This window comes from Zingiber officinale, chromosome 1B (genome assembly GCF_018446385.1).
Source record: "Zingiber officinale cultivar Zhangliang chromosome 1B, Zo_v1.1, whole genome shotgun sequence".
NCBI lineage: Eukaryota > Viridiplantae > Streptophyta > Magnoliopsida > Zingiberales > Zingiberaceae > Zingiber > Zingiber officinale.
The window spans coordinates 96940336-96947376 of record NC_055986.1 but is presented as its reverse complement, the minus strand read 5'-3'; the positions used below and the strand labels follow the sequence as shown (position 1 = coordinate 96947376).

The 7041-nt window shown below is 39.8% G+C and overlaps 2 protein-coding genes across 3 annotated transcripts; both read right to left on the bottom strand.

Annotated features, from left to right (window-relative positions):
- Positions 1 to 434: 434 nt before the first annotated feature.
- Positions 435 to 2102, bottom strand: LOC121970036 (NDR1/HIN1-like protein 6). The gene is made up of 2 exons (XM_042520439.1): positions 1977 to 2102; positions 435 to 1214 (listed from the first exon to the last, which is right to left on the bottom strand). The coding sequence occupies exon 2, from the start codon at positions 1167 to 1169 to the stop codon at positions 435 to 437; it is 735 nt and encodes a 244-aa protein (XP_042376373.1). The 5' UTR covers positions 1170 to 1214; positions 1977 to 2102.
- Positions 1761 to 6384, bottom strand: LOC121970018 (acyl-carrier-protein phosphodiesterase PptH-like). 2 transcript variants are annotated; one of them, XM_042520409.1, is made up of 6 exons: positions 5706 to 6381; positions 5399 to 5518; positions 5255 to 5308; positions 3116 to 3279; positions 2258 to 2434; positions 1761 to 2176 (listed from the first exon to the last, which is right to left on the bottom strand). In XM_042520409.1, the coding sequence occupies exons 1-6, from the start codon at positions 6123 to 6125 to the stop codon at positions 1954 to 1956; spliced, it is 1158 nt and encodes a 385-aa protein (XP_042376343.1). In that variant the 5' UTR covers positions 6126 to 6381; the 3' UTR covers positions 1761 to 1953. The 2 variants fall into 2 exon arrangements, with proteins under 2 accessions (XP_042376343.1, XP_042376347.1); XM_042520413.1 differs by lacking the exons at positions 1761 to 2176; positions 2258 to 2434 and adding an exon at positions 2444 to 3042 and having other exon boundaries at positions 5706 to 6384.
- Between the last annotated feature and the right edge of the window lie 657 nt (positions 6385 to 7041).

Genomic DNA, 7041 nt, shown 5'->3' with positions numbered 1-7041 from the left:
TAAAAAGCATGCTAGGAATATTTTATATCATTTTAATGCTATTTATTATGAAAATAGGAAGCATAATAGAATTAAGGACAAATAAAAAATTATATTATTTTTTTTATTTTAAATAAAAAATTTATTTTAATTAAAATAAAAAAAATAAAAAAAGGGACTAGGAGCCCCTTCTTCCCAAAAACTGAGGGAGCTCCCTCCTATACTTCTCTTATGCTAAGTCCACAATGGAAACTCCTTGAGGGAGTTCCCTCTCCTATGCCATGTCTATAAGGGGAGCTCCTCTTGTGGATGTTCTTAGACCACTTTGTATTATACATTTGTTTGTATTTTCCATCCAAATAATTATACTTTAAATGATTCGAAAATGATAATTAATGAAAGGTTATATATATATATATATATATATATATTTTGTGAATTGAGAGCATAATTAATCAGAGATGAACACTAAACTTGCAGCTGCTGCTCTTCATATGGATCTGCTGACGAGCGTTTAAGCTATCGACCACCAAGCTACACCTTACCCACGAGACCACCTCCCACAGCTTCGCCGCTCCGACCACCGTCACCCTCACCGGAACCTCCCCTTCGAACACCAGCGGCACCGTCTTCTCCTCCTCCTGCCGCTGCAGATCCTCCGCCTTGGCGCTTCCCAGCTCCACCGCCTCCCTCGCAGCCAATGCCACCGTCAGCACCGACGTGTTGCGGTGCCCCTGGCAGAACGTCGGCAGCGCCCCCTCGCACAGGGTTTGGCCCGAGTAGAGGACGCGCAAGCGCGAGCCGTGGCCGTAGCAGATGCCGAGCCCCTTGTTGGGGTTCGACGCAGTTACCGTCACGTTGAAGGCGGCGCGCACGGTGCCGGTCCCGGACATGTCGAAGGAGGTGACTTGGAAGCGGTCGACCGAGTAGGCCGGCAGCATGGGGTCGAGAGCGAGGTAGGAGATGCCGAGCGCGGCTGCCAGGAGTACGAGGCCGCAGGCGGCGCAGCAGAAGCACCGACAGCAGCAACGGCGGAAGCGGCAGCGGCGGAGCCTCTTCTCGGGTGGTGCTGTGAGAGTGGGAGAGATTGCGGCTGCGGCCTTTTCTGATATTGAGGACTCGCCGGAAATGGTCGACGGCGGCGACTCAACGTCCATCATCATCGGATGTACTCGTTTTTGATCGGCCATGGAGATTTGATCGATCGTCGTGATGCGGCTTCGAGTTATTAGACACTGCACGGAGTATTTATACCGTCGGCGGAGGAATTGATGACGATAATAAATTGAAAATTGGATTAGATTATGCTAAAGAATTCTGAACTGGCTTCGATATATCAGAAAAATCAATTTAATGTTTATTTTCCTGCCGGAACCTGCAGGCGGTTCTTTCTTCCTATCACATCAAAGATGACCAGTTCTACTGCATAAATTTATAGTTTAACCCTGTATCATTGCCTTAGATGAATGAGAAATAGAAAATACACTCTGCGGCTGTATCATCGCCTTGGGGTGCAATATGACAAGGGAATCACCAAGTAGAAACAAAAATAGTAGTAGATTGAATATCAATAGGATCGCTTACCCAATCCTCAAAATAAGCATGTAACATTAGAAGTAATAATTCTAAGAAGTCAGTTGATTTTAAGGAAAAACTATTTTGGCCCATTAAGTTAGTTAAATCAACTGTTTGATGGACTAAACCACTTTCAAATCATCAACTAAGATCAAACTTGGACTCCTGACTCTTCTAGGAATATTTATCTAGTATTAATTTCTGAGTGGTTTAATTCCTCCATTTAATTGGACACCATTTTGTCTTATGTAAATTCATAAGACTACAGAACAGTTCGAACAGCACGTTTGAGCAGGGCATTAACCAGAGATGAATCAGAATTCTGTTTTTTTTCCCTTTCAGAAATATATTCAGCTTATGAACCAGAAGGCAATGAGTTTTGTTCGCTAATAAATAAAACTAAGAAAAAGGACCTGTCCTACTTCTGTAAAATCTGGAAACCCATGGAGCGAGATCAGTGTTATCTGGGTCTCTCTTATTGATGGAATAGTAATCAGACCAGTATGAAGGTGATAATCTATCAGTCAGTCCCTTGTGGTAAATGCAAAATGGCAGCCAGTCTTCTCCACCATTCATCCTCCTCTTCCTTTCCTTGGGATATGCTAGAGGAGCTTGGACATATCTGCATTGCAATATTGTTAATCTTTCTTTCAGATGACCAATTTACGACATGGAGAATGAAATAAAATGCATGAACATGTACCTGATACCATCATGTACAGCGTCCCAGCAGAAGTGTGTATGGCCAAATATATGACAACCTGATTTGTTTTTGTTTTCTACATGTATGGACCTTATTCTGGCCTCCAAAAAATCAGAGCCAATTATCTTTGGAAGGTTAGGGTAAAAAAGCATTCTCTTCTCTGGACATAAGTCTTGCCTGTTGCAACAATCAAGTTCCAATGTATAAGTTATATAACTACATAATGCAATTTACTCCTAAGTGTACAATTTCTATGAAAGTATTCTAGTTAATGACGACTACAAATAAATTTTTAATGTTTGCTTCTATTCCTTACTTTTATTTTTATGCATCACCTACTAACCTCACCTCTCCCAGTGAGATTCATGTCCAACTCTATTTGGTTCTTGAATCCTATTTTCGCTACTGAGTTCTATTCAATGCCAAATCTTAGTGAAAGTAAAGTCTATGATTTTTCAGTGATGGACTAGCCTCACAAGGGATCTAGTTAAGATCCATATTCCAAAACGATTTTGGAATGATTTTACACTTGTCGAAGGGTGTAGCACCTTGTTCATTTGAGTCTGAGACTGACAGTTACAGTGTTAAATAAATGATTAAAATGATTTCTGGTACTTGGGTTTCCCCATGCTAGTATAGTATCCTGGGAAAGTGCATATGCGAATTAAGCCATTTCATCAATTGAAAACAATGCATTCTTGCAAACAATTGAGTAGGTTGACGTCAAGCGCATTCAAGTCTTTGTAACTAAAAAACCCCAATAGATGTCACTAGCACCTAGGACCCTGCATTATCAATTCACTAACATTAATACTGATGATCGCCAATCGGAACAATGCAGTTGTAATACAAAATTACCTTGGGACAAAATGAGAGAATGTTATCAACTGAGAGCAACTCTTTTGCATTTCTTGAACAAGTTCAAGGTTCTTCTCATTCATAGTATCAAAGAAGTGAGCTAGGGCAACATCATCACTTGATAGTTGTGAAGGCCACCTACAAGCGTGAAAATCCTTGCATGCCTGGTTATGGGTAGGAAAATAAGAATCACAATTAAGAGTATATGACATAACAAGGTCTTTGTTATGCACAATAAAGCCACAAATATAAACTGAAAGCAACACTATCAACAACCTGATGCCAACTTTATCAAGCAGCAAAACAGCTAGCATACTTTTCTAGGCTTGGTCATTTTGGAAAAGGCCCCTCAGTCAACTAGTTGGAATCTCACCAATCTCTACCATTTTAATGTCCATGAAGTAGCTCCATACTAACTTGACCATTAGATCGTGCATGAAAGATGATCAGCAAAGCAATTTGCATTGAAGTTTTAAGATGGGACTAAACTAAAAACTTTATCAACTAAATCCATAAACCTGGTCCAAGCCTGAATTATTGCAGCAAAAAGTGATTACCTTCACTCCAGGCACCCGTCATAGCCAATCCCCAGGTTATGTGAATGGAGGTAAATCATAGGGTCACCTACGCCAATTGGCTAGAGGGTGAGAGGGTTTTTTTTTCCTTGAGGGCATGTGCTCACCGAGAATTGACCCCTTGCCCCATTATAGTAAAGTTGTCACCCTCTAGCCAACTGGGCACCCTCGTGGGGACTGGTCCAAACCTAAATTAGAACTACGAGATAGGGGAGATAATTTGATTAACATTATCTGATTCAGGTTAAAAAAATGATCTGCCCAAGTGCCCAACTATGAAACAACCAATTAATAAGTAGATTATGCATGTTAAACGTGTTTGTTGATATTGTGTTGGTTTGTATCTTATTCTAGTTCTAGATATGGAAACTCACTATAGTGCTGCTGTTAATCTTCCTGAACATGTTGGCTCGACTACTCATGTAATATTCAATGTATGATTTCATGTTTGAACCATTGATGATGTTTTACATCTTAACCTAACAAGAAAGCAGTAAAGAAGGATCAGCTGTGTTTCTTTGGTGTAAACATTAAGTAGGAGTCATGTCCCAATTCTAATAAGGTTGTAATTTTAAAGGACTGTAACGGTTCTGAAGGAGTGTGAACATTTTAAATAAGAAGTTACTAATTATTATCACAATTAAAATGGCTCGACATCATAATTAACTTGTTAAGTAGAAGTCATGTCCCAATTCTACATCTAATAAGGTTGTAATTTTAAAGGACTGTGACTGTCCTGAAGGAATGTGAACATTTTAAATAAGAAGGTACTAATTATTATCACAATTAAAATGGAACTTCGAACAACATCATAAGGTTTGATTTGGAATTTATGTTTTTTTTTTAAAAAAAAAATTGGAATTAAGTTGTTGAAATTGAAATTGCTCATGTGAAATAATTTTTCCTTATTCAAAAGAGTACTAATTCTGTGACATAGCAAATGAAGATGCTGGACATGTAGCTAAAAAGATAACGAATCTGGAAAACAACCACATAATTCTTGTATTGACACCATATTAGAAGGTTATTTAAACCTCAACATCATCAGAGGTCAGCAGTTCATGGAGTATAAAAATAGAAAGGCATTATCATGATAATGGTAATACAACATTACCAGGTGCAATATCAAAATTCTAAGTTCATTAGCAAAACCTTGAATAACTAAAGAAACTCTACAGTTTATTATTATATCGTTGACATCAAATTAGTGATAGTGAACCAAACATCAATGACCCACTACCCAGCTGGTCGACCCATGAAGCCTCAGGTTTACGTTAAGCTTTGGGTCCCCAGGACTTGTACAAACCTTGAATTGTATATCATATGCTCCTAAACAAGCCTGGAAACACTCTATGGATTAGGAACAAGTCAAACCCCACACATTGACATGGTGCTTGAATGTATGTATTTGATTAATTTCGTATGTTAAATTGAGTGGTCTATTTGTGCAACATCCTAGGCACCCGTACCAATCTGGATGTCTTGGGTAGATTGAAGTTGTTGGTGAGGCTCAATTCTCATTAAGAGCATTCTGAAAATTAACAAGCACAAATTTACATCTTACCATCTCAAGTGAGGGAATTTGAACACTAGTTATATCTTTCTCTCTGTCAAAACTCTGCAAAACAAATCACCACGGCATTTGAACATTCAAAATCAAAAGGAACACATAATTGATTATTTAAAAATCACATCTGTTAATGTTTACCTTGTGATACCATGAAAACAATGGAATGATACCCACACTGCCCATACTTTTCGGAGCAGTTTGTACTCCTAACTCGTTACATGTTTCAAGCAATTCACTCAGCTTTTCCAGTGAATCCGTCTGGGATGACAAAATTGAATATCAGTTGAACGCAATGAAATCACAAACGTGTACACTTTTACAGCATTCTCTCTACATTAGCATGTTAGAAATTCACATATAGGAGTTAATCCGAAAAGGATGGAACAGTCTCATTATTGGTCGATGCAGTAGTGAAGAGCACCCAATACTAGTTAGAACATCTTACAAATTTTCCACCTTCTCTTCGGCACCACAGGTCATGGTTCCCCGGCACATAGAAGATGCTGCCAAACCTCTTCTTCAACTGCAACATGGTGAGCTCAAAATTGCTGATTGTTTCCGCCACATCTCCGGAGACAATGAGGACATCCCCCTTGTGCCACACAGTCGGAAGGCACTTCACCCATTCCATGTTCTCTCCATAGTCTGTATGCAAATCCGATACGACGAAGATTCTAATGTCACCTGAATCACACGGACCATGAAACAAACAGGTTGCAGGCAGCACCCGTTGTCTTCCAACAGATGCGACCTTCGTGCGTCTGGCGCATCGTCCGGCAGCCAAATGATTGAATCCGTCCGGTAAACGATTAACCAAGCTCGGTGATGGGGGACAAGGCAGCGAGCACGCTAGGGCTGCCTCCATAGCAGAAGCTAATCAATTAGGCATCGAATGAACTGGGAAATCTTACAGGAGAAAACATGCAGCGGCTTCGGAACATGAATTGGAAAAGGTAGCGAAATTCGTGAAAAGGCGGGCTCTACAGCGTAAAGGCACGGGCTTTGACTTGGTGACTGCGCCAAAGCATCCTTTAGAGGATCTGCGAGATCGGCAGTTCAAAATTCACAAGCACGGAGTCTCTTCGGATCCATCGAAGGGAAAAGACAGAGCTATATCCGATGAAATTCCAAAAGTAACCCTCTCGAGCGACGTCATTATGCACTCAGCGACTTCCGTTAGATCCTTCGCCCATACCAAATTCAATGTTAGCATCGCGTTGGATTCGCAGCAATAGCATCTAACTATTCATCCTTAAGATTCATCAAAATTACCCCGGCAAGAACACCAAAATCAATTTATCTCGGTTTTCTCTCATCTCAACTTCTTCGATCGTATGCCAAGCAGATACAATACAAAAACGCAGTCAACCATACATTAAACAAAACTCATTACGAGAATGCATGAAGTTTAACAATCAAAACCATGAAACCAGGGGCGGGGCTATTTTTTTTAATTAATAATTTTTTTATTTTTAAATATTTTTAGCCACATTAAAACTGTCAAGAGGTTTGATAACCCAACCTAATCTAAGTCCTTTTGCATCGATTTGCAGTTTAAATCAGAATATTTCAGTGAAAAATGGGGGGGGAAAATGAACCCTAGCCTGCGCAGGTTGTACGAGAACTGTTCTCCTTCAATTTTTGTTATTTCGTCAACAACGATTTCCTAGAGTTTAGGTTGTGGGTTGTGTGTATTTCAACACTAGGAAGATTTTAGACCAAATCTGTCCATGACTGCCTCCCTTCAAGTTTTCTACAGTAATTTAGGCAAAATCATCACA

Coding starts and splice junctions, on each gene's coding strand:
- LOC121970018 (XM_042520409.1), bottom strand. CDS start 6,125: ATGGAGGCAGCCCTAGCGTGCTCGCTGCCTTGTCCCCCATCACCGAGC. Junction 5,519..5,705: donor GAAGAGAAGGTGGAAAATTT/GTAAGATGTTCT, acceptor TTGTCATCCCAG/ACGGATTCACTGGAAAAGCT. Junction 5,309..5,398: donor TGTTTTCATGGTATCACAAG/GTAAACATTAAC, acceptor TTTGTTTTGCAG/AGTTTTGACAGAGAGAAAGA.
- LOC121970036 (XM_042520439.1), bottom strand. CDS start 1,169: ATGGCCGATCAAAAACGAGTACATCCGATGATGATGGACGTTGAGTCG.